The following is a 25,846-nucleotide window of genomic DNA, read 5'->3' on the forward strand; positions in this document are numbered from 1 at the left end:
GAAGCACGTAAAGTGTTCTTTTTACTCCACTTCCATCCAGGGGGAAAACCTGGAATCTTACCCTACTTGGAGCTCCGCAGCCCTGGGTAGAAGGAGTGACTTTTCCCCCTTGGAGCTGAAACACCCATAATGTGTAAAATAGCTGCCTGGAAGGTTGCAAATGGCCCAGGGACATTGCAGGCCCAGTGCTGACACTGTGATGGTGCTTGTGTACAGTTTTGAAGCACGAAAAATGATCTTTTTTTCCACTTCCATCTAGGGGGAAAACCTGGAATCTTACCCTACTTGGAGCTCCGTAGCCCTGGGTAGAAGGAGTGACTTTTCCCCCTTGGAGCCTAATGTCGAAAACAGCTGCCTGGAGGTTGCAAATGGGCCAGGGACATTGCAGGCCCAGTGCTGACACTGTGAGGGTGCTTGTGTACCGTTTTGAAGCACGTAAAGTGTTCTTTTTTTTCCACTTCCATCCAGGGGGAAAAACTGGAATCTTACCCTACTTGGAGCTCCGTAGCCCTGGGTAGAAGGAGTGACTTTGCCCCCTTGGAGCTGAAACACTCATAATGTGTAAAATAGCTGCCTGGAAGGGTGCAAATGGCCCAGGGACATTGCAGGCCCAGTGATGACACTGTGAGGGTGCTTGTGTACAGTTTAAAAGCACGTAAAGTGTTCTTTTTTTTCCACTTCCATCCAGGGGGAAAAACTGGAATCTTACCCTACTTGGAGCTCCGTAGCCCTGGGTAGAAGGAGTGACTTTGTCCCCTTGGAGCTGAAACACTCATAATGTGTAAAATAGCAGCCTGGAAGGTTACAAATGGGCCAGGGACATTGCAGGCCCAGTGCTGACACTGTGAGGGTGCTTGTGTACAGTTTTGAAGCACGTAAAGTGTTATTTTTTTTCCACTTCCATCCAGGGGGAAAACCTGGAATCTTACCCTACTTGGAGCTCCGTAGCCCTGGGTAGAAGGAGTGACTTTGCCCCCTTGGAGCCTAATGTCGAAAACAGCTGCCTGGAGCTTGCAAATGGGCCAGGGACATTGCAGGCCCAGTGCTGACGCTGTGAGGGTGCTTGTGTACCGTTTTGAAGCACGTAAAGTGTTCTTTTTTTCCAACTTCCATCCAGGGGGAAATCCTGGAATCTTACCCTACTTGGAGCTCCGTAGCCCTGGGTAGAAGGAGTGACTTTGCCCCCTTGGAGCTGAAACACCCATAATGTGTAAAATAGCTGCCTGGAAGGTTGCAAATGGCCCAGGGACATTGCAGGCCCAGCGCTGACACTGTGAGGGTGCTTGTGTAACATTTTGAAGCATGTAAAGTGTTCTTTTTTTTTCCACTTCCATCCAGGGGGAAAACCTGGAATATTACCCTACTTGGAGCTCCGTAGCCCTGGGTAGAAGGAGTGACTTTGCCCCCTTGGAGCCTAATGTCGAAAACAGCTGCCTGGAGGTTGCAAATGGGCCAGGGACATTGCAGGCCCAGTGCTTGCACTGTGAGGGTGCTTGTGTGCGGTTTTAAAGCACGTAAAGTGTTCTTTTTTTTCCCCACTTCCATCCAGGGGGAAAACCTGGAATCTTACCCTACTTGGAGCTCCGTAGCCCTGGGTAGAAGGAGTGACTTTTCCCCCTTGGAGCCTAATGTCGAAAACAGCTGCCTGGAGCTTGCAAATGGGCCAGGGACATTGCAGGCCCAGTGCTGACACTGTGAGGGTGCTTGTGTACCGTTTTGAAGCACGTAAAGTGTTCTTTTTTTTCCACTTCCATCCAGGGGGAAAACCTGGAATCTTACCCTACTTGGAGCTCCGTAGCCCTGGGTAGAAGGAGTGACTTTTCCCTCTTGGAGCTGAAACACCCATAATGTGTAAAATAGCTGCCTGGAAGGTTGCAAATGGCCCAGGGACATTGCAGGCCCAGTGCTGACACTGTGATGGTGCTTGTGTACAGTTTTGAAGCACGAAAAATGATCTTTTTTTCCACTTCCATCTAGGGGGAAAACCTGGAATCTTACCCTACTTGGAGCTCCGTAGCCCTGGGTAGAAGGAGTGACTTTTCCCCCTTGGAGCCTAATGTCGAAAACAGCTGCCTGGAGGTTGCAAATGGGCCAGGGACATTGCAGGCCCAGTGCTGACACTGTGAGGGTGCTTGTGTACAGTTTTGAAGCACGTAAAGTGTTCTTTTTTCTCCACTTCCATCCAGGGGGAAAACCTGGAATCTTACCCTACTTGGAGCTCCGTAGCCCTGGGTAGAAGGAGTGACTTTGCCCCCTGGGAGCTGAAACACCCATAATGTGTAAAATAGCTGCCTGGAAGGTTGCAAATGGGCCAGGGACATTGCAGGCTCACTGCTGGCACTGTGAGGGTGCTTGTGTGCGGTTTTAAAGCACTTAAGGCCCGTATTTATACTTTTTTTAGCGCCGCATTTGCGTCGTTTTTTGACGCAAAAACGGCGCAAACTTGCAAAATACCATTGTATTTTGTAGGTTTGCGCCGTTAGCCGTCAAAAAGCGGCGCAAATGCGGCGCTAAAAAAAGTATAAATACGGGCCTTAAAGTGTTCTTTTTTTTCCACTTCCATCCAGGGGCAAAACCTGGAATCTTACCCTACTTGGAGCTCCGTAGCCCTGGGTAGAAGGAGTGACTTTTCCCCCTTGGAGCTGAAACACCCATAATGTGTAAAATAGCTGCCTGGAAGGTTGCAAATGGGCCAGGGACATTGCAGGCCCAGTGCTGGCACTGTGAGGGTGCTTGTGTGCTGTTTTAAAGCACGTAAAGTGTTCTTTTTTTTCCCCACTTCCATCCAGGGGGAAAACCTGGAATCTTACCCGACTTGGAGCTCCGTAGCCCTGGGTAGAAGGAGTGACTTTGCCCCCTTGGAGCTGAAACACTCATAATGTGTAAAATAGCAGCCTGGAAGGTTGCAAATGGGCCAGGGACATTGCAGGCTCACTGCTGGCACTGTGAGGGTGCTTGTGTACAGTTTAAAAGCACGTAAAGTGTTCTTTTTTCTCCACTTCCATCCAGGGGGAAAACCTGGAATCTTACCCTACTTGGAGCTCCGTAGCCCTGGGTAGAAGGAGTGACTTTGCCCCCTTGGAGCTGAAACACTCATAATGTGTAAAATAGCAGCCTGGAAGGTTGCAAATGGGCCAGGGACATTGCAGGCTCACTGCTGGCACTGTGAGGGTGCTTGTGTACAGTTTAAAAGCACGTAAAGTGTTCTTTTTTCTCCACTTCCATCCAGGGGGAAAACCTGGAATCTTACCCTGCTTGGAGCTCCGTAGCCCTGGGTAGAAGGAGTGACTTTGCCCCCTTGGAGCTGAAACACCCATAATGTGTAAAATAGCAGCCTGGAAGGTTGCAAAAGGGCCAGGGACATTGCAGGCCCAGTGCTGGCACTGTGAGGGTGCTTGTGTGCGGTTTTAAAGCACGTAAAGTGTTCTTTTTTATCCCACTTCCATCCAGGGGGAAAACCTGGAATCTTACCCTACTTGGAGCTCCGTAGCCCTGGGTAGAAGGAGTGACTTTGCCCCCTTGGAGCTGAAACACCCATAATGTGTAAAATAGCTGCCTGGAAGGTTGCAAATGGCCCAGGGACATTGCAGGCCCAGCGCTGACACTGTGAGGGTGCTTGTGTAACATTTTGAAGCACGTAAAGTGTTCTTTTTTTTTCCACTTCCATCCAGGGGGAAAACCTGGAATATTACCCTACTTGGAGCTCCGTAGCCCTGGGTAGAAGGAGTGACTTTGCCCCCTTGGAGCCTAATGTCGAAAACAGCTGCCTGGAGGTTGCAAATGGGCCAGGGACATTGCAGGCCCAGTGCTGACGCTGTGAGGGTGCTTGTGTACCGTTTTGAAGCACGTAAAGTGTTCTTTTTACTCCACTTCCATCCAGGGGGAAAACCTGGAATCTTACCCTACTTGGAGCTCCGCAGCCCTGGGTAGAAGGAGTGACTTTTCCCCCTTGGAGCTGAAACACCCATAATGTGTAAAATAGCTGCCTGGAAGGTTGCAAATGGGCCAGGGACATTGCAGGCCCAGTGCTGGCACTGTGAGGGTGCTTGTGTGCTGTTTTAAAGCACGTAAAGTGTTCTTTTTTTTCCCCACTTCCATCCAGGGGGAAAACCTGGAATCTTACCCGACTTGGAGCTCCGTAGCCCTGGGTAGAAGGAGTGACTTTGCCCCCTTGGAGCTGAAACACTCATAATGTGTAAAATAGCAGCCTGGAAGGTTGCAAATGGGCCAGGGACATTGCAGGCTCACTGCTGGCACTGTGAGGGTGCTTGTGTACAGTTTAAAAGCACGTAAAGTGTTCTTTTTTCTCCACTTCCATCCAGGGGGAAAACCTGGAATCTTACCCTACTTGGAGCTCCGTAGCCCTGGGTAGAAGGAGTGACTTTGCCCCCTTGGAGCTGAAACACCCATAATGTGTAAAATAGCTGCCTGGAAGGTTGCAAATGGCCCAGGGACATTGCAGGCCCAGCGCTGACACTGTGAGGGTGCTTGTGTAACATTTTGAAGCACGTAAAGTGTTCTTTTTTTTTCCACTTCCATCCAGGGGGAAAACCTGGAATATTACCCTACTTGGAGCTCCGTAGCCCTGGGTAGAAGGAGTGACTTTGCCCCCTTGGAGCCTAATGTCGAAAACAGCTGCCTGGAGGTTGCAAATGGGCCAGGGACATTGCAGGCCCAGTGCTGACGCTGTGAGGGTGCTTGTGTACCGTTTTGAAGCACGTAAAGTGTTCTTTTTACTCCACTTCCATCCAGGGGGAAAACCTGGAATCTTACCCTACTTGGAGCTCCGCAGCCCTGGGTAGAAGGAGTGACTTTTCCCCCTTGGAGCTGAAACACCCATAATGTGTAAAATAGCTGCCTGGAAGGTTGCAAATGGCCCAGGGACATTGCAGGCCCAGTGCTGACACTGTGATGGTGCTTGTGTACAGTTTTGAAGCACGAAAAATGATCTTTTTTTCCACTTCCATCTAGGGGGAAAACCTGGAATCTTACCCTACTTGGAGCTCCGTAGCCCTGGGTAGAAGGAGTGACTTTTCCCCCTTGGAGCCTAATGTCGAAAACAGCTGCCTGGAGGTTGCAAATGGGCCAGGGACATTGCAGGCCCAGTGCTGACACTGTGAGGGTGCTTGTGTACCGTTTTGAAGCACGTAAAGTGTTCTTTTTTTTCCACTTCCATCCAGGGGGAAAAACTGGAATCTTACCCTACTTGGAGCTCCGTAGCCCTGGGTAGAAGGAGTGACTTTGCCCCCTTGGAGCTGAAACACTCATAATGTGTAAAATAGCTGCCTGGAAGGGTGCAAATGGCCCAGGGACATTGCAGGCCCAGTGATGACACTGTGAGGGTGCTTGTGTACAGTTTAAAAGCACGTAAAGTGTTCTTTTTTTTCCACTTCCATCCAGGGGGAAAAACTGGAATCTTACCCTACTTGGAGCTCCGTAGCCCTGGGTAGAAGGAGTGACTTTGTCCCCTTGGAGCTGAAACACTCATAATGTGTAAAATAGCAGCCTGGAAGGTTACAAATGGGCCAGGGACATTGCAGGCCCAGTGCTGACACTGTGAGGGTGCTTGTGTACAGTTTTGAAGCACGTAAAGTGTTATTTTTTTTCCACTTCCATCCAGGGGGAAAACCTGGAATCTTACCCTACTTGGAGCTCCGTAGCCCTGGGTAGAAGGAGTGACTTTGCCCCCTTGGAGCCTAATGTCGAAAACAGCTGCCTGGAGCTTGCAAATGGGCCAGGGACATTGCAGGCCCAGTGCTGACGCTGTGAGGGTGCTTGTGTACCGTTTTGAAGCACGTAAAGTGTTCTTTTTTTCCAACTTCCATCCAGGGGGAAATCCTGGAATCTTACCCTACTTGGAGCTCCGTAGCCCTGGGTAGAAGGAGTGACTTTGCCCCCTTGGAGCTGAAACACCCATAATGTGTAAAATAGCTGCCTGGAAGGTTGCAAATGGCCCAGGGACATTGCAGGCCCAGCGCTGACACTGTGAGGGTGCTTGTGTAACATTTTGAAGCACGTAAAGTGTTCTTTTTTTTTCCACTTCCATCCAGGGGGAAAACCTGGAATATTACCCTACTTGGAGCTCCGTAGCCCTGGGTAGAAGGAGTGACTTTGCCCCCTTGGAGCCTAATGTCGAAAACAGCTGCCTGGAGGTTGCAAATGGGCCAGGGACATTGCAGGCCCAGTGCTTGCACTGTGAGGGTGCTTGTGTGCGGTTTTAAAGCACGTAAAGTGTTCTTTTTTTTCCCCACTTCCATCCAGGGGGAAAACCTGGAATCTTACCCTACTTGGAGCTCCGTAGCCCTGGGTAGAAGGAGTGACTTTTCCCCCTTGGAGCCTAATGTCGAAAACAGCTGCCTGGAGCTTGCAAATGGGCCAGGGACATTGCAGGCCCAGTGCTGACACTGTGAGGGTGCTTGTGTACCGTTTTGAAGCACGTAAAGTGTTCTTTTTTTTCCACTTCCATCCAGGGGGAAAACCTGGAATCTTACCCTACTTGGAGCTCCGTAGCCCTGGGTAGAAGGAGTGACTTTTCCCTCTTGGAGCTGAAACACCCATAATGTGTAAAATAGCTGCCTGGAAGGTTGCAAATGGCCCAGGGACATTGCAGGCCCAGTGCTGACACTGTGATGGTGCTTGTGTACAGTTTTGAAGCACGAAAAATGATCTTTTTTTCCACTTCCATCTAGGGGGAAAACCTGGAATCTTACCCTACTTGGAGCTCCGTAGCCCTGGGTAGAAGGAGTGACTTTTCCCCCTTGGAGCCTAATGTCGAAAACAGCTGCCTGGAGGTTGCAAATGGGCCAGGGACATTGCAGGCCCAGTGCTGACACTGTGAGGGTGCTTGTGTACAGTTTTGAAGCACGTAAAGTGTTCTTTTTTCTCCACTTCCATCCAGGGGGAAAACCTGGAATCTTACCCTACTTGGAGCTCCGTAGCCCTGGGTAGAAGGAGTGACTTTGCCCCCTGGGAGCTGAAACACCCATAATGTGTAAAATAGCTGCCTGGAAGGTTGCAAATGGGCCAGGGACATTGCAGGCTCACTGCTGGCACTGTGAGGGTGCTTGTGTGCGGTTTTAAAGCACTTAGGCCCGTATTTATACTTTTTTTAGCGCCGCATTTGCGTCGTTTTTTGACGCAAAAACGGCGCAAACTTGCAAAATACCATTGTATTTTGTAGGTTTGCGCCGTTAGCCGTCAAAAAGCGGCGCAAATGCGGCGCTAAAAAAAGTATAAATACGGGCCTTAAAGTGTTCTTTTTTTTCCACTTCCATCCAGGGGCAAAACCTGGAATCTTACCCTACTTGGAGCTCCGTAGCCCTGGGTAGAAGGAGTGACTTTGCCCCCTTGGAGCTGAAACACCCATAATGTGTAAAATAGCTGCCTGGAAGGTAGCAAATGGCCCAGGGACATTGCAGGCCCAGTGCTGACACTGTGAGGGTGCTTGTGTACAGTTTTGAAGCACGTAACATGTTCTTTTTTTTCCACTTCCATCAAGGGGGAAAACCTGGAATCTTACCCTACTTGGAGCTCCGCAGCCCTGGGTAGAAGGAGTGACTTTTCCCCCTTGGAGCTGAAACACCCATAATGTGTAAAATAGCTGCCTGGAAGGTTGCAAATGGCCCAGGGACACTGCAGGCCCAGTGCTGACACTGTGATGGTGCTTGTGTACAGTTTTGAAGCACGAAAAATGATCTTTTTTTCCACTTCCATCTAGGGGGAAAACCTGGAATCTTACCCTACTTGGAGCTCCGTAGCCCTGGGTAGAAGGAGTGACTTTGCCCCCTTGGAGCCTAATGTCGAAAACAGCTGCCTGGAGGTTGCAAATGGGCCAGGGACATTGCAGGCCCAGTGCTGACACTGTGAGGGTGCTTGTGTACAGTTTTGAAGCACGTAAAGTGTTCTTTTTTTTCCACTTCCATCCAGGGGGAAAACCTGGAATCTAACCCTACTTGGAGCTCCGTAGCCCTGGGTAGAAGGAGTGACTTTGCCCCCTTGGAGCTGAAACACCCATAATGTGTAAAATAGCTGCCTGGAAGGTTGCAAATGGCCCAGGGACATTGCAGGCCCAGTGCTGACACTGTGATGGTGCTTGTGTACAGTTTTGAAGCACGAAAAATGATCTTTTTTTCCACTTCCATCTAGGGGGAAAACCTGGAATCTTACCCTACTTGGAGCTCCGTAGCCCTGGGTAGAAGGAGTGACTTTTCCCCCTTGGAGCCTAATGTCGAAAACAGCTGCCTGGAGGTTGCAAATGGGCCAGGGACATTGCAGGCCCAGTGCTGACACTGTGAGGGTGCTTGTGTACCGTTTTGAAGCTCGTAAAGTGTTCTTTTTTTTCCACTTCCATCCAGGGGGAAAAACTGGAATCTTACCCTACTTGGAGCTCCGTAGCCCTGGGTAGAAGGAGTGACTTTGCCCCCTTGGAGCTGAAACACTCATAATGTGTAAAATAGCTGCCTGGAAGGGTGCAAATGGCCCAGGGACATTGCAGGCCCAGTGATGACACTGTGAGGGTGCTTGTGTACAGTTTAAAAGCACGTAAAGTGTTCTTTTTTTTCCACTTCCATCCAGGGGGAAAAACTGGAATCTTACCCTACTTGGAGCTCCGTAGCCCTGGGTAGAAGGAGTGACTTTGTCCCCTTGGAGCTGAAACACTCATAATGTGTAAAATAGCAGCCTGGAAGGTTACAAATGGGCCAGGGACATTGCAGGCCCAGTGCTGACACTGTGAGGGTGCTTGTGTACAGTTTTGAAGCACGTAAAGTGTTATTTTTTTTCCACTTCCATCCAGGGGGAAAACCTGGAATCTTACCCTACTTGGAGCTCCGTAGCCCTGGGTAGAAGGAGTGACTTTGCCCCCTTGGAGCCTAATGTCGAAAACAGCTGCCTGGAGCTTGCAAATGGGCCAGGGACATTGCAGGCCCAGTGCTGACGCTGTGAGGGTGCTTGTGTACCGTTTTGAAGCACGTAAAGTGTTCTTTTTTTCCAACTTCCATCCAGGGGGAAATCCTGGAATCTTACCCTACTTGGAGCTCCGTAGCCCTGGGTAGAAGGAGTGACTTTGCCCCCTTGGAGCTGAAACACCCATAATGTGTAAAATAGCTGCCTGGAAGGTTGCAAATGGCCCAGGGACATTGCAGGCCCAGCGCTGACACTGTGAGGGTGCTTGTGTAACATTTTGAAGCACGTAAAGTGTTCTTTTTTTTTCCACTTCCATCCAGGGGGAAAACCTGGAATCTTACCCTACTTGGAGCTCCGTAGCCCTGGGTAGAAGGAGTGACTTTGCCCCCTTGGAACTGAAACACCCATAATGTGTAAAATAGCTTCCTGGAAGGTTGCAAATGGGCCAGGGACATTGCAGGCCCAGTGCTGACACTGTGAGGGTGCTTGTGCACAGTTTTGAAGCACGTAAAGTGTTCTTTTTTCTCCACTTCCATCCAGGGGGAAAACCTGGAATCTTACCCTACTTGGTGCTCCGTAGCCCTGGGTAGAAGGAGTGACTTTGCCCCCTTGGAGCTGAAACACCCATAATGTGTAAAATAGCTGCCTGGAAGGTTGCAAATGGCCGAGGGACATTGCAGGCCCAGTGCTGACACTGTGAGGGTGCTTGTGTACAGTTTTGAAGCACGTAAAGTGTTCTTTTTTCTCCACTTCCATCCAGGGGGAAAACCTGGAATCTTACCCAACTTGGAGCTCCGTAGCCCTGGGTAGAAGGAGTGACTTTGCCCCCTTGGAGCCTAATGTCGAAAACAGCTGCCTGGAGGTTGCAAATGGCCAGGGACATTGCAGGCCCAGTGCTGACACTGTGAGGGTGCTTGTGTACAGTTTTGAAGCACGTAAAGTGTTCTTTTTTTTCCACTTCCATCCAGGGGGAAAACCTGGAATCTAACCCTACTTGGAGCTCCGTAGCCCTGTGTAGAAGGAGTGACTTTGCCCCCTTGAAGCTGAAACACTCATAATGTGTAAAATAGCTGCCTGGAAGGTTGCAAATGGCCCAGGGACATTGCAGGCCCAGTGCTGACACGGTGGGGGTGCTTGTGTACAGTTTTGAAGCACGTAAAGTGTTCTTTTTTCTCCACTTCCATCCAGGGGGAAAACCTGGAATCTTACCATACTTGGAGCTCCGTAGCCCTGGGTAGAAGGAGTGACTTTGCCCCCTTGGAGCTGAAACACTCATAATGAGTAAAATAGCAGCCTGGAAGGTTGCAAATGGGCCAGGGACATTGCAGGCTCACTGCTGGCACTGTGAGGGTGCTTGTGTACAGTTTAAAAGCACGTAAAGTGTTCTTTTTTCTCCACTTCCATCCAGGGGGAAAACCTGGAATCTTACCTTACTTGGAGCTCCGTAGCCCTGGGTAGAAGTAGTGACTTTGCCCCCTTGGAGCCTAATGTCGAAAACAGCTGCCTGGAGGTTGCAAATGGGCCAGGGACATTGCAGGCCCAGTGCTTGCACTGTGAGGGTGCTTATGTGCGGTTTTAAAGCACGTAAAGTGTTCTTTTTTTTCCCCACTTCCATCCAGGGGAAAAACCTGGAATCTTACCCTACTTGGAGCTCCGTAGCCCTGGGTAGAAGGAGTGACTTTTCCCCCTTGGAGCCTAATGTCGAAAACAGCTGCCTGGAGCTTGCAAATGGGCCAGGGACATTGCAGGCCCAGTGCTGACACTGTGAGGGTGCTTGTGTACCGTTTTGAAGCACGTAAAGTGTTCTTTTTTTTCCACTTCCATCCAGGGGGAAAACCTGGAATCTTACACTACTTGGAGCTCCGTAGCCCTGGGTAGAAGGAGTGACTTTGCCCCCTTGGAGCTGAAACACCCATAATGTGTAAAATAGCTGCCTGGAAGGTAGCAAATGGCCCAGGGACATTGCAGGCCCAGTGCTGACACTGTGAGGGTGCTTGTGTACAGTTTTGAAGCACGTAAAGAGTTCTTTTTTCTCCACTTCCATCCAGGGGGAAAACCTGGAATCTTACCCTACTTGGAGCTCCGTAGCCCTGGGTAGAAGGAGTGACTTTGCCCCCTTGGAGCTGAAACACCCATAATGTGAAATATAGCTGCCTGGAAGGTTGCAAATGGGCCAGGGACATTGCAGGCCCAGTGCTGACGCTGTGAGGGTGCTTGTGTACCGTTTTAAAGCACGTAAAGTGTTCTTTTTTTTCCCACTTCCATCCAGGGGGAAAACCTGGAATCTTACCCTACTTGGAGCTCCGTAGCCCTGGGTAGAAGGAGTGACTTTGCCCCCTTGGAGCCTAATGTCGAAAACCGCTGCCTGGAGGTTGCAAATGGGCCAGGGACATTGCAGGCCCAGTGCTGACACTGTGAGGGTGCTTGTGTACCGTTTTGAATCATGTAAAGTGTTCTTTTATTTTTCACTTCCATCCCGGGGTTAAACCTGGAATCTTACCCTACTTGGAGCTCCGTAGCCCCGTGTAGAAGGAGTGACTTTGCCCCCTTGGAGCTGAAACACTCATAATGTGTAAAATAGCTGCCTGGAAGGTTGCAAATGGCCCAGGGACATTGCAGGCCCAGTGCTGACACTGTGAGGGTGCTTGTGTACAGTTTTGAAGCACGTAAAGTGTTCTTTTTTCTCCACTTCCATCCAGGGGGAAAACCTGGAATCTTACCCTACTTGGAGCTCCGTAGCCCTGGGTAGAAGGAGTGACTTTGCCCCCTTGGAGCTGAAACACTCATAATGTGTAAAATAGCAGCCTGGAAGGTCGCAAATGGGACAGGGACATTGCAGGCTCAGTGCTGGCACTGTGAAGGTGCTTGTGTGCGGTTTTAAAGCACGTAAAGTGTTCTTTTTTTTCCCACTTCCATCCAGGGGGAAAACCTGGAATCTTACCCTACTTGGAGCTCCGTAGCCCTGGGTAGAAGGAGTGACTTTGCCCCCTTGGAACTGAAACACCCATAATGTGTAAAATAGCTTCCTGGAAGGTTGCAAATGGGCCAGGGACATTGCAGGCCCAGTGCTGACACTGTGAGGGTGCTTGTGCACAGTTTTGAAGCACGTAAAGTGTTCTTTTTTCTCCACTTCCATCCAGGGGGAAAACCTGGAATCTTACCCTACTTGGTGCTCCGTAGCCCTGGGTAGAAGGAGTGACTTTGCCCCCTTGGAGCTGAAACACCCATAATGTGTAAAATAACAGCCTGGAAGGTTGCAAATGGGCCAGGGACATTGCAGGCTCACTGCTGGCACTGTGAGGGTGCTTGTGTGCGGTTTTAAAGCACGTAAAGTGTTCTTTTTTTCCCCACTTCCATCCAGTGGGAAAACCTGGAATCTTACCCTACTTGGAGCTCCGTAGCCCTGGGTAGAAGGAGTGACTTTGCCCCCTTGAAGCTGAAACACCCATAATGTGTAAAATAGCTCCCTGGAAGGTAGCAAATGGCCCAGGGACATTGCAGGCCCAGTGCTGACACTGTGTGGGTGCTTGTGTACAGTTTTGAAGCACGTAAAGTGTTCTTTTTTCTCCACTTCCATCCAGGGGGAAAACCTGGAATCTTACCCTACTTGGAGCTCCGTAGCCCTGGGTAGAAGGAGTGACTTTGCCCCCTTGGAGCCTAATGTCGAAAACAGCTGCCTGGAGGTTGCAAATGGGCCAGGGACATTGCAGGCCCAGTGCTGACACTGTGAGGGTGCTTGTGTACCGTTTTGAATCATGTAAAGTGTTCTTTTATTTTTCACTTCCATCCCGGGGTTAAACCTGGAATCTTACCCTACTTGGAGCTCCGTAGCCCTGGGTAGAAGGAGTGACTTTGCCCCCTTGGAGCTGAAACACTCATAATGTGTAAAATAGCTGCCTGGAAGGTTACAAATGGGCCCAGGGACACTGCAGGCCCAGTGCTGACACTGTGAGGGTGCTTGTGTACCTCTTTGAAGCACGTAAAGTGTTCTTTTTTTCCCACTTCCATCCAGGGGGAAAACCTGGAATCTTACCCGACTTGGAGCTCCGTAGCCCTGGGTAGAAGGAGTGACTTTACCCCCGTGGAGCTGAAACACTCATAATGTGTAAAACGAGGTTAAAAAAGGGCCAGGGACATTGTAGGCCCAGCGCTGACACTGTGAGGGTGCTTGTGTACCTCTTTGAAGCACGTAAAGTGTTCTCTTTTTTTCCACTTCCATCCAGGGGTAAAACCTGGAATCTTACCCTACTTGGAGCTCCGTAGCCCTGGGTAGAAGGAGTGACTTTGCCCCCTTGGAGCCTAATGTCGAAAACAGCTGCCTGGAGCTTGCAAATGGGCCAGGGACATTGCAGGCCCAGTGCTTGCACTGTGAGGGTGCTTGTGTGCGGTTTTAAAGCACGTAAAGTGTTCTTTTTTTTCCCACTTCCATCCAGGGGGAAAACCTGGAATCTTACCCTACTTGGAGCTCCGTAGCCCTGGGTAGAAGGAGTGACTTTGCCCCCTTGGAGCTGAAACACCCATAATGTGTAAAATAACAGCCTGGAAGGTTGCAAATGGGCCAGGGACATTGCAGGCTCACTGCTGGCACTGTGAGGGTGCTTGTGTACAGTTTAAAAGCACGTAAAGTGTTCTTTTTTCTCCACTTCCATCCAGGGGGAAAACCTGGAATCTTACCCTGCTTGGAGCTCCGTAGCCCTGGGTAGAAGGAGTGACTTTGCCCCCTTGGAGCTGAAACACCCATAATGTGTAAAATAGCAGCCTGGAAGGTTGCAAAAGGGCCAGGGACATTGCAGGCCCAGTGCTGGCACTGTGAGGGTGCTTGTGTGCGGTTTTAAAGCACGTAAAGTGTTCTTTTTTATCCCACTTCCATCCAGGGGGAAAACCTGGAATCTTACCCTACTTGGAGCTCCGTAGCCCTGGGTAGAAGGAGTGACTTTGCCCCCTTGGAGCTGAAACACCCATAATGTGTAAAATAGCTGCCTGGAAGGTTGCAAATGGCCCAGGGACATTGCAGGCCCAGCGCTGACACTGTGAGGGTGCTTGTGTAACATTTTGAAGCACGTAAAGTGTTCTTTTTTTTTCCACTTCCATCCAGGGGGAAAACCTGGAATATTACCCTACTTGGAGCTCCGTAGCCCTGGGTAGAAGGAGTGACTTTGCCCCCTTGGAGCCTAATGTCGAAAACAGCTGCCTGGAGGTTGCAAATGGGCCAGGGACATTGCAGGCCCAGTGCTGACGCTGTGAGGGTGCTTGTGTACCGTTTTGAAGCACGTAAAGTGTTCTTTTTACTCCACTTCCATCCAGGGGGAAAACCTGGAATCTTACCCTACTTGGAGCTCCGCAGCCCTGGGTAGAAGGAGTGACTTTTCCCCCTTGGAGCTGAAACACCCATAATGTGTAAAATAGCTGCCTGGAAGGTTGCAAATGGGCCAGGGACATTGCAGGCCCAGTGCTGGCACTGTGAGGGTGCTTGTGTGCTGTTTTAAAGCACGTAAAGTGTTCTTTTTTTTCCCCACTTCCATCCAGGGGGAAAACCTGGAATCTTACCCGACTTGGAGCTCCGTAGCCCTGGGTAGAAGGAGTGACTTTGCCCCCTTGGAGCTGAAACACTCATAATGTGTAAAATAGCAGCCTGGAAGGTTGCAAATGGGCCAGGGACATTGCAGGCTCACTGCTGGCACTGTGAGGGTGCTTGTGTACAGTTTAAAAGCACGTAAAGTGTTCTTTTTTCTCCACTTCCATCCAGGGGGAAAACCTGGAATCTTACCCTACTTGGAGCTCCGTAGCCCTGGGTAGAAGGAGTGACTTTGCCCCCTTGGAGCTGAAACACCCATAATGTGTAAAATAGCTGCCTGGAAGGTTGCAAATGGCCCAGGGACATTGCAGGCCCAGCGCTGACACTGTGAGGGTGCTTGTGTAACATTTTGAAGCACGTAAAGTGTTCTTTTTTTTTCCACTTCCATCCAGGGGGAAAACCTGGAATATTACCCTACTTGGAGCTCCGTAGCCCTGGGTAGAAGGAGTGACTTTGCCCCCTTGGAGCCTAATGTCGAAAACAGCTGCCTGGAGGTTGCAAATGGGCCAGGGACATTGCAGGCCCAGTGCTGACGCTGTGAGGGTGCTTGTGTACCGTTTTGAAGCACGTAAAGTGTTCTTTTTACTCCACTTCCATCCAGGGGGAAAACCTGGAATCTTACCCTACTTGGAGCTCCGCAGCCCTGGGTAGAAGGAGTGACTTTTCCCCCTTGGAGCTGAAACACCCATAATGTGTAAAATAGCTGCCTGGAAGGTTGCAAATGGCCCAGGGACATTGCAGGCCCAGTGCTGACACTGTGATGGTGCTTGTGTACAGTTTTGAAGCACGAAAAATGATCTTTTTTTCCACTTCCATCTAGGGGGAAAACCTGGAATCTTACCCTACTTGGAGCTCCGTAGCCCTGGGTAGAAGGAGTGACTTTTCCCCCTTGGAGCCTAATGTCGAAAACAGCTGCCTGGAGGTTGCAAATGGGCCAGGGACATTGCAGGCCCAGTGCTGACACTGTGAGGGTGCTTGTGTACCGTTTTGAAGCACGTAAAGTGTTCTTTTTTTTCCACTTCCATCCAGGGGGAAAAACTGGAATCTTACCCTACTTGGAGCTCCGTAGCCCTGGGTAGAAGGAGTGACTTTGCCCCCTTGGAGCTGAAACACTCATAATGTGTAAAATAGCTGCCTGGAAGGGTGCAAATGGCCCAGGGACATTGCAGGCCCAGTGATGACACTGTGAGGGTGCTTGTGTACAGTTTAAAAGCACGTAAAGTGTTCTTTTTTTTCCACTTCCATCCAGGGGGAAAAACTGGAATCTTACCCTACTTGGAGCTCCGTAGCCCTGGGTAGAAGGAGTGACTTTGTCCCCTTGGAGCTGAAACACTCATAATGTGTAAAATAGCAGCCTGGAAGGTTACAAATGGGCCAGGGACATTGCAGGCCCAGTGCTGACACTGTGAGGGTGCTTGTGTACAGTTTTGAAGCACGTAAAGTGTTATTTTTTTTCCACTTCCATCCAGGGGGAAAACCTGGAATCTTACCCTACTTGGAGCTCCGTAGCCCTGGGTAGAAGGAGTGACTTTGCCCCCTTGGAGCCTAATGTCGAAAACAGCTGCCTGGAGCTTGCAAATGGGCCAGGGACATTGCAGGCCCAGTGCTGACGCTGTGAGGGTGCTTGTGTACCGTTTTGAAGCACGTAAAGTGTTCTTTTTTTCCAACTTCCATCCAGGGGGAAATCCTGGAATCTTACCCTACTTGGAGCTCCGTAGCCCTGGGTAGAAGGAGTGACTTTGCCCCCTTGGAGCTGAAACACCCATAATGTGTAAAATAGCTGCCTGGAAGGTTGCAAATGGCCCAGGGACATTGCAGGCCCAGCGCTGACACTGTGAGGGTGCTTGTGTAACATTTTGAAGCACGTAAAGTGTTCTTTTTTTTTCCACTTCCATCCAGGGGGAAAACCTGGAATATTACCCTACTTGGAGCTCCGTAGCCCTGGGTAGAAGGAGTGACTTTGCCCCCTTGGAGCCTAATGTCGAAAACAGCTGCCTGGAGGTTGCAAATGGGCCAGGGACATTGCAGGCCCAGTGCTTGCACTGTGAGGGTGCTTGTGTGCGGTTTTAAAGCACGTAAAGTGTTCTTTTTTTTCCCCACTTCCATCCAGGGGGAAAACCTGGAATCTTACCCTACTTGGAGCTCCGTAGCCCTGGGTAGAAGGAGTGACTTTTCCCCCTTGGAGCCTAATGTCGAAAACAGCTGCCTGGAGCTTGCAAATGGGCCAGGGACATTGCAGGCCCAGTGCTGACACTGTGAGGGTGCTTGTGTACCGTTTTGAAGCACGTAAAGTGTTCTTTTTTTTCCACTTCCATCCAGGGGGAAAACCTGGAATCTTACCCTACTTGGAGCTCCGTAGCCCTGGGTAGAAGGAGTGACTTTTCCCTCTTGGAGCTGAAACACCCATAATGTGTAAAATAGCTGCCTGGAAGGTTGCAAATGGCCCAGGGACATTGCAGGCCCAGTGCTGACACTGTGATGGTGCTTGTGTACAGTTTTGAAGCACGAAAAATGATCTTTTTTTCCACTTCCATCTAGGGGGAAAACCTGGAATCTTACCCTACTTGGAGCTCCGTAGCCCTGGGTAGAAGGAGTGACTTTTCCCCCTTGGAGCCTAATGTCGAAAACAGCTGCCTGGAGGTTGCAAATGGGCCAGGGACATTGCAGGCCCAGTGCTGACACTGTGAGGGTGCTTGTGTACAGTTTTGAAGCACGTAAAGTGTTCTTTTTTCTCCACTTCCATCCAGGGGGAAAACCTGGAATCTTACCCTACTTGGAGCTCCGTAGCCCTGGGTAGAAGGAGTGACTTTGCCCCCTGGGAGCTGAAACACCCATAATGTGTAAAATAGCTGCCTGGAAGGTTGCAAATGGGCCAGGGACATTGCAGGCTCACTGCTGGCACTGTGAGGGTGCTTGTGTGCGGTTTTAAAGCACTTAGGCCCGTATTTATACTTTTTTTAGCGCCGCATTTGCGTCGTTTTTTGACGCAAAAACGGCGCAAACTTGCAAAATACCATTGTATTTTGTAGGTTTGCGCCGTTAGCCGTCAAAAAGCGGCGCAAATGCGGCGCTAAAAAAAGTATAAATACGGGCCTTAAAGTGTTCTTTTTTTTCCACTTCCATCCAGGGGCAAAACCTGGAATCTTACCCTACTTGGAGCTCCGTAGCCCTGGGTAGAAGGAGTGACTTTGCCCCCTTGGAGCTGAAACACCCATAATGTGTAAAATAGCTGCCTGGAAGGTAGCAAATGGCCCAGGGACATTGCAGGCCCAGTGCTGACACTGTGAGGGTGCTTGTGTACAGTTTTGAAGCACGTAACATGTTCTTTTTTTTCCACTTCCATCAAGGGGGAAAACCTGGAATCTTACCCTACTTGGAGCTCCGCAGCCCTGGGTAGAAGGAGTGACTTTTCCCCCTTGGAGCTGAAACACCCATAATGTGTAAAATAGCTGCCTGGAAGGTTGCAAATGGCCCAGGGACACTGCAGGCCCAGTGCTGACACTGTGATGGTGCTTGTGTACAGTTTTGAAGCACGAAAAATGATCTTTTTTTCCACTTCCATCTAGGGGGAAAACCTGGAATCTTACCCTACTTGGAGCTCCGTAGCCCTGGGTAGAAGGAGTGACTTTGCCCCCTTGGAGCCTAATGTCGAAAACAGCTGCCTGGAGGTTGCAAATGGGCCAGGGACATTGCAGGCCCAGTGCTGACACTGTGAGGGTGCTTGTGTACAGTTTTGAAGCACGTAAAGTGTTCTTTTTTTTCCACTTCCATCCAGGGGGAAAACCTGGAATCTAACCCTACTTGGAGCTCCGTAGCCCTGGGTAGAAGGAGTGACTTTGCCCCCTTGGAGCTGAAACACCCATAATGTGTAAAATAGCTGCCTGGAAGGTTGCAAATGGCCCAGGGACATTGCAGGCCCAGTGCTGACACTGTGATGGTGCTTGTGTACAGTTTTGAAGCACGTAAAGTGTTCTTTTTTTTCCACTTCCATCCAGGGGGAAAACCTGGAATCTAACCCTACTTGGAGCTCCGTAGCCCTGGGTAGAAGGAGTGACTTTGCCCCCTTGGAGCTGAAACACCCATAATGTGTAAAATAGCTGCCTGGAAGGTTGCAAATGGCCCAGGGACATTGCAGGCCCAGTGCTGACACTGTGATGGTGCTTGTGTACAGTTTTGAAGCACGAAAAATGATCTTTTTTTCCACTTCCATCTAGGGGGAAAACCTGGAATCTTACCCTACTTGGAGCTCCGTAGCCCTGGGTAGAAGGAGTGACTTTTCCCCCTTGGAGCCTAATGTCGAAAACAGCTGCCTGGAGGTTGCAAATGGGCCAGGGACATTGCAGGCCCAGTGCTGACACTGTGAGGGTGCTTGTGTACCGTTTTGAAGCACGTAAAGTGTTCTTTTTTTTCCACTTCCATCCAGGGGGAAAAACTGGAATCTTACCCTACTTGGAGCTCCGTAGCCCTGGGTAGAAGGAGTGACTTTGCCCCCTTGGAGCTGAAACACTCATAATGTGTAAAATAGCTGCCTGGAAGGGTGCAAATGGCCCAGGGACATTGCAGGCCCAGTGATGACACTGTGAGGGTGCTTGTGTACAGTTTAAAAGCACGTAAAGTGTTCTTTTTTTTCCACTTCCATCCAGGGGGAAAAACTGGAATCTTACCCTACTTGGAGCTCCGTAGCCCTGGGTAGAAGGAGTGACTTTGTCCCCTTGGAGCTGAAACACTCATAATGTGTAAAATAGCAGCCTGGAAGGTTACAAATGGGCCAGGGACATTGCAGGCCCAGTGCTGACACTGTGAGGGTGCTTGTGTACAGTTTTGAAGCACGTAAAGTGTTATTTTTTTTCCACTTCCATCCAGGGGGAAAACCTGGAATCTTACCCTACTTGGAGCTCCGTAGCCCTGGGTAGAAGGAGTGACTTTGCCCCCTTGGAGCCTAATGTCGAAAACAGCTGCCTGGAGCTTGCAAATGGGCCAGGGACATTGCAGGCCCAGTGCTGACGCTGTGAGGGTGCTTGTGTACCGTTTTGAAGCACGTAAAGTGTTCTTTTTTTCCAACTTCCATCCAGGGGGAAATCCTGGAATCTTACCCTACTTGGAGCTCCGTAGCCCTGGGTAGAAGGAGTGACTTTGCCCCCTTGGAGCCTAATGTCGAAAACAGCTGCCTGGAGGTTGCAAATGGGCCAGGGACATTGCAGGCCCAGTGCTTGCACTGTGAGGGTGCTTGTGTGCGGTTTTAAAGCACGTAAAGTGTTCTTTTTTTTTCCCACTTCCATCCAGGGGGAAAACCTGGAATCTTACCCTACTTGGATCTCCGTAGCCCTGGGTAGAAGGAGTGACTTTGCTCGACTTTTTGTTCTTTACCCGCATTTGTAAGCCCCCACCCTGTGGGGGCTTAATAGTCGAAAATACGGGAAGGTGTAAAGAAATTGGGTATGGGCCTGGAGAGCAGCCCAACCCGGCAGGGAAAATGTAATAAAATGGTGTCGTATACACACAGCTCTGTTATGATCCAGTGGGCGGCCCTCAGAAGGGCCTTTAGGTTGTTTTTTTGTGCGTTCTCGGCGAGTGGTGTTTAACCGCCAAATCCGTAGAGAGTACGTCCCTGGCGCTTCAGGGCGTACACCACATCCATGGCGGTGACGGTCTTTCTCTTGGCGTGCTCGGTATAGGTGACGGCGTCCCGGATGACGTTCTCCAGGAAAACCTTCAGCACACCGCGGGTCTCCTCGTAGATGAGGCCGGAGATGCGCTTGACACCGCCGCGGCGAGCCAGGCGGCGAATGGCGGGCTTGGTGATGCCCTGGATGTTGTCGCGGAGCACCTTCCTGTGCCTCTTGGCACCGCCTTTGCCGAGCCCCTTTCCTCCTTTGCCGCGTCCAGACATGCTCTCTTCTCGGTCGAAGCAGAAATACGAGCAGCAGCCCGAGAACGGCTGCTTATATGGAGCAGCTGCGGACCGGCGAGGGAGCCTCTGACGTGTGAGGCCGAGAGGCGGGAGAGCCGCTGTCCGGCCCGCCCTCTGCAGAGAGCGGGCCCCGAGCGGCCGCTGCCGTTTGAAAAAGCGCGGGCTCCCAGCGCCCCTTTGTCCTGGGCTCGCCTGCGGGCGGGCGGGCTCCGCAGCTTCTGCTCTTCCCTCCTCACACGCCACCGGCGTTCAGGCCACGCAAACGGAACGGTGCAAAGCACCCCAGCCCCTCGCTGGTTGTTCCGGCCTGAAGCAACCCTAACCCGGGGTCCCCCTCCGACCGCTCTCAAATGTCTCAATGGGGCCAGCGCACCGAAGCCCTCCCCGGCGCCACCGCGCTGCGTGCGTGCAGCCACAACATGCACACGTTCACACCCCGCGCCCGGTAGCGGCGTGCCCGCAAACTGAAAAATATATATGTATAAACATGAATAAAAAGTATGGACCGCAAGGTAGCCTTAGCGGCTGTGTTAACATTATTCACGTGCATCGCCGGAGGGTCGGACACGCCGCCCGGTGAGGCGAAGGTGCGAGCGCTGAATTTAAAGAAGCCGGCAAAAGTGAGACTTAGAAGGGATAAGCTCTTTGATGGAATCTGTGTGCGGCCCTGAAAAGAGCCCTTGTGTTTATAATGTATTTATACGGTGGTTCGTAAGGGAGGCTGCGGCGCTTCACTTGCTTGCTTTGCCCCCAGCCTTGTGGCTCTCGGTTTTCTTGGGCAGCAGCACGGCCTGGATGTTTGGCAGGACGCCTCCCTGGGCGATGGTGACTCTGCCCAGCAGCTTGTTGAGCTCCTCGTCGTTGCGGATGGCGAGCTGGAGGTGCCTGGGGATGATGCGGGTCTTCTTGTTGTCCCGGGCCGCGTTGCCGGCCAGCTCGAGGATCTCGGCCGTCAGGTACTCCAGGACTGCAGCCAGATAGACGGGGGCACCGGCGCCGACCCGCTCGGCGTAGCTTCCCTTTCGGAGCAGCCTGTGCACACGGCCCACAGGGAACTGCAGTCCGGCTCTGGAAGAGCGTGTCTTGGCCTTAGCGCGGGCCTTGCCTCCTTGCTTTCCGCGTCCAGACATGGCGAGCAGCTGCTGTAGGTTCTCGGGCTAAGAAGACAGAGAGACTATCCCTGCGTGCTCCGGACCCCGGTCATATAAAGACTTCGGGTCGTCTCTGATTGGTTGCCCGCTAAGCTCTGAGGCCCACATTGGAGGAAGGAATAACCTACTCCACCAATCAGAATTACAGAAGTGAAAGGCGCGTATTAAGATGAGGACGGAGGGGGTGCCGGTTGTGCCTACCAATGGGAACGGAGAATGGAACAAGCAGCTGCTTTACACGCCCAGCCTATAAGTACAGCAGCCCGGGCGCAGCTTCCGCATTTCTCCTGATTGCACAGCGAGCGCCTGCCCAGTGTCGATCATGCCTGAACCAGCCAAGTCCGCGCCGGCTCCCAAGAAGGGCTCCAAGAAAGCGCTGTCCAAGCCGCCCAAGAAGGACGGCAAGAAGCGCAAGAGGACCAGGAAGGAGAGCTACGCTATCTACATTTACAAAGTGATGAAGCAGGTGCACCCCGACACCGGCATCTCCTCCAAGGCCATGGGCATCATGAACTCCTTCGTCAACGACATCTTTGAGCGCATCGCCGGGGAGGCTTCCCGCCTGGCTCACTACAACCAGCGGCGCACCATCACCTCCCGGGAGATCCAGACCGCCGTGCGCCTGCTGCTCCCCGGAGAGCTGGCCAAGCACGCCGTGTCCGAGGGCACCAAGGCCGTCACCAAGTACACTAGCGCCAAGTAAGGCTTCGAGGCACATCTCCAATTAACACAAGGGCTCTTTTAAGGGCCAACACTTTTTCCTCTAAGAGCTGCTGTGCGGATATTATCGGTGAAGAGGTACCCTTAGCGTGTCTTATGAATGAAGCGTAGTGTGGTGCGCATTAGGTCCCGCTCTGACGGGGCCTGCAGCAGAGCGAGGGACGGTAGAGCAGAGCGCCCTTCCTAATAAAACGTCTATGTGAACAGGCTTTGTTGGGGATAAAGTGTCACTAAGCGCTGTAATGTAATAGCGTTTGACCCGCACGGACGGTCCCGCTATTGCTTTCCACGTTAGGGGAGAAGTGTGTAAAGTTTGCACGGGGCACGTTCCGTTCGTACTTAAAAACCAAGGGAGACGAGAGCGGCTACAAGTCGCCCCCGAGCAGGCGCTCCCTCTGCTGAAGCCGGACAAGATTACCGGGGGTTTAAAAGTAGCACAGACACCACACAGCCCCGGCTTGCGAGGTGCCGGTCGCTGCACAACCCGTCTGCCAAACAAAGCACTTTATCATATGAAAAGGAGGCGCTCTGCTTTCCGAGTGCCGGTATGAGTTAATGAGTACCGGTGCCTACCAACACCTTCCTTTCGCCCCCGCCTCCCCCCGTGTACAACACACGGATATGAACAGCTCCTACGTGACAAGGTGGTGGCTCTTAGAAGAGCCCTTGTGGTATATGTGGTGTCGGTTAGGGTCGGTCCTTAGGCCCTCTCGCCGCGGATACGACGGGCCAGCTGAATGTCCTTGGGCATGATGGTGACCCTCTTGGCGTGGATGGCGCACAAGTTGGTGTCCTCAAAGAGCCCGACCAGGTAGGCCTCGCTGGCCTCCTGCAGGGCCATGACGGCCGAGCTCTGGAAGCGCAGGTCGGTCTTGAAGTCCTGCGCGATCTCCCGCACCAGGCGCTGGAAGGGCAGCTTGCGGATGAGCAGCTCGGTGGACTTCTGGTAGCGGCGGATCTCGCGGAGAGCCACGGTCCCGGGCCTGTAGCGGTGAGGCTTCTTGACTCCTCCGGTGGCAGGCGCGCTCTTGCGGGCAGCCTTGGTGGCCAGCTGCTTGCGAGGCGCCTTCCCTCCGGTGGACTTGCGGGCGGTCTGCTTGGTGCGGGCCATGGCGAAGACGGAGCTTTCTCTGCGCGGCGTGCGAGAAGGAATGGGGCCTGCCTCGCACAGAGGCCTATTTATGCCCTGGGAGACGGAGGGCTGCTCTGATTGGTTGAAACCACGGGCCCAAGTTTGGAAATAGCAAGGATTGGTTACTCACTGAAGAGGCGGCTCGTGGCTGTCTGTAGCCAATGAAATGTGGTCAAAATGGAAAGCAGCCCCCCGATTGGTTGATGTACCCCGAGCCGAAAAAGCCCGCGTTTTGGGCAGGTCTTCTCCCCCTTGCCCCCCCGGCTAGCTGCCGCCCCACCAGTCACCCCCTCCCCGTCTCGGTCACCTGCGGGGGACAAGCCCACGGTGTTATAGCCCCTTTGGTCACCCTGGCACACGCCGTTACCTCCTACGGATTTAAGGCGCACACTCGTCTGCTTCAAGCAGACACTATTCCCAGTCCGCCTCGGACATAGTGTTTGCGGCTAAGCACACACGTAATCACCCGAATGTGTCATCCACCGAGGTCTAGTACCTCCCACACGTATAGTTAGCCTTAAAACTATCAAGGAGTTATAATAACCTCCGTGCGAGCATCCGCCCAAGATCACACGCGGCGCTCGAGCGCGGAGAGGCGCGCCGGGATTTCACGGTGCCGTTTATGGCTGGGGAGCGGGGCACGGCGTGCGCGGGGCTGGGGGGTGAACAGGCTCTCTTCTAGACCGGGTGGGTGGCTCTTAAAAGAGCCCTTGTGTTCGCAGTGTCTGGCAGGAGCCCTTACTTCTTCTTGGGCGCTGCCTTTTTGGGCTTGGCTGCTTTGGGTTTGGCCGCCTTGGGTTTCACCACCTTGGCGGGGCTTTTCTTGGCTGCCTTGGGCTTGGCCGCCTTTGCTTTCGCGGGACTCTTGGCAGCCTTCTTGGCCGGGGCAGCTTTGGGCTTCTTGGGGCTCTTGGCCGCCGCCGGCTTCTTGGCCTTCTTCGGGCTCTTCTTCACCCCCGCGGGGGCCTTCTTGGGCTTCTTGGCGGCCGGGGCGGCTTTCTTGGCCGCTGGTTTCTTGGCCGCTGGTTTCTTGGCCGCCTTCTTGCCCTCCAGCTGCTTCTTGTTCACCTTGAAGGAGCCGGAGGCGCCGGTGCCCTTCAGCTGGGCCAGGGCGCCCTTGCTGACCAGGCCCTTGAGGGCGGCCTTGACGCGGCTCTTGTTCTTGTCCACATCGTAGCCGTCGGCGCTCAGCACCTTCTTCAGCGCCGCCAGGGAGACCCCCTTCCTCTCGGCAGAGGCGGTGACCGCTTTCAGGATGAGCTCGGCGACGCTGGGTCCCGCGGGCTTCTTGGCCTTAGACGGCCCCGCCGCCTTCTTCGCCTTCTTCTTGGGGGCTACTTCAGCGGGAGGGGCCGCGGCAGCTGGAGCGGTTTCAGCCATGGTACAGAGAGTCGAGGCGCTAGCACAGATGAGAAATGTCCCTCCCGCCGGAGCTCCGCGCATATATAGGGAGGAGCCACCTCCTGATTGGTCCCCAGGAGGGGAGGCTGTTCGCGGCACACTCGGCTCTCTGCTCCGAGCTGGCTTTTGTGTTTCCTCTCATCAGATTATCTATGTTTTAAAACAGTAAACGTTAGAACTGGGCTTTCATTTATACATCAAAAGAAGCCCAACTTCATCCCTTTCCTATGCGTGCTCTCCTCTCGTTTCAGCGCGCTGCCACCGGCTTTTAGTCAGCTGGTAGACTCCACACTCCTCCGATGGCTGATGCCTTTGTGTCAGAAAACTTTGTCCACGAGCCCATTTTCACCTACACAGTCTTAACGTTTGTGGTCAGAAAAGATAGCATATCAATCGTAGCGTGCTTCTGTACCGAATGACTCGTGGGGCACCACAATGGGGTTCTTGGCACCCGTGAAACAACGTTTTATAAACTGCAGAAATAACACAAGCCTTCGTGTGCCCAGCGAGAGGGGAAACAGGAGCCAGGAGGATAGAAACGGGCCAAACTCACTGAATGCACACCGCTGATACAGTGAAGGTGCCTGCCTACCTTATTTAACCATGTAAACTATTATTTTGTTCACCTGCATACAAGGGAGAAAACCTGGAATCTTACCCGACTTGGAGCTCCGTAGCCCTGGGTAGAAGGAGTGATGTTGCCCCCTCGGAGCTGAAACACACATAATGTGTAAAATAGCTGCCTGGAGGTTACAAATGAGCCCAGGGACATTGCAGGCCCAGTACTGACATTGTGAGGGTGCTTGTGTACCTTTTGGAATCATGTAAAGTGTTGTTTTTTTTCCACTTCCATCCAGGGGGAAAACCTGGAATCTTACCCTACTTGGAGCTCCGTAGCCCTGGGTAGAAGGAGTGACTTTGCCCCCTTGGAGCTGAAACACCCATAATGTGTAAAATAGCTGCCTGGAAGGTTGCAAATGGCCCAGGGACATTGCAGGCCCAGTGCTGACACTGTGAGGGTGCTTGTGTACAGTTTTGAAGGACGTAAAGTG

The 25,846-nt window shown here is 52.1% G+C and overlaps 5 protein-coding genes across 5 annotated transcripts; 1 reads left to right on the forward strand and 4 right to left on the reverse strand.

The window, feature by feature from the left end:
* Positions 1-20,001: 20,001 nt before the first annotated feature.
* Positions 20,002-20,503, reverse strand: LOC138274532 (histone H4). Its single transcript, XM_069219007.1, has one exon. It carries the CDS (start codon positions 20,367-20,369, stop codon positions 20,058-20,060), a length of 312 nt encoding a protein of 103 aa, XP_069075108.1. The 5' UTR covers positions 20,370-20,503; the 3' UTR covers positions 20,002-20,057.
* A 545-nt stretch (positions 20,504-21,048) lies between these two features.
* On the reverse strand, positions 21,049-21,686 carry LOC138274530 (histone H2A type 2-C). Its single transcript, XM_069219005.1, has one exon. The coding sequence runs from the start codon at positions 21,518-21,520 to the stop codon at positions 21,122-21,124; it is 399 nt and encodes a 132-aa protein (XP_069075106.1). The 5' UTR covers positions 21,521-21,686; the 3' UTR covers positions 21,049-21,121.
* Positions 21,687-21,822: 136 nt separating this feature from the next.
* LOC138274529 (histone H3) lies at positions 21,823-23,746 on the reverse strand. Its single transcript, XM_069219004.1, has one exon. The coding sequence runs from the start codon at positions 23,370-23,372 to the stop codon at positions 22,962-22,964; it is 411 nt and encodes a 136-aa protein (XP_069075105.1). The 5' UTR covers positions 23,373-23,746; the 3' UTR covers positions 21,823-22,961.
* LOC138274531 (histone H2B 1.2-like) lies at positions 21,864-22,295 on the forward strand. The gene has a single exon (XM_069219006.1). The coding sequence runs from the start codon at positions 21,864-21,866 to the stop codon at positions 22,242-22,244; it is 381 nt and encodes a 126-aa protein (XP_069075107.1). The 3' UTR covers positions 22,245-22,295.
* A 367-nt stretch (positions 23,747-24,113) lies between the features above and the next one.
* On the reverse strand, positions 24,114-25,022 carry LOC138274528 (histone H1-like). Its single transcript, XM_069219003.1, has one exon. It carries the CDS (start codon positions 24,834-24,836, stop codon positions 24,132-24,134), a length of 705 nt encoding a protein of 234 aa, XP_069075104.1. The 5' UTR covers positions 24,837-25,022; the 3' UTR covers positions 24,114-24,131.
* Positions 25,023-25,846: the final 824 nt, after the last annotated feature.

This window comes from Pleurodeles waltl, unplaced genomic scaffold, assembly GCF_031143425.1.
Source record: "Pleurodeles waltl isolate 20211129_DDA unplaced genomic scaffold, aPleWal1.hap1.20221129 scaffold_188, whole genome shotgun sequence".
NCBI classification, from domain to species: domain Eukaryota; kingdom Metazoa; phylum Chordata; class Amphibia; order Caudata; family Salamandridae; genus Pleurodeles; species Pleurodeles waltl.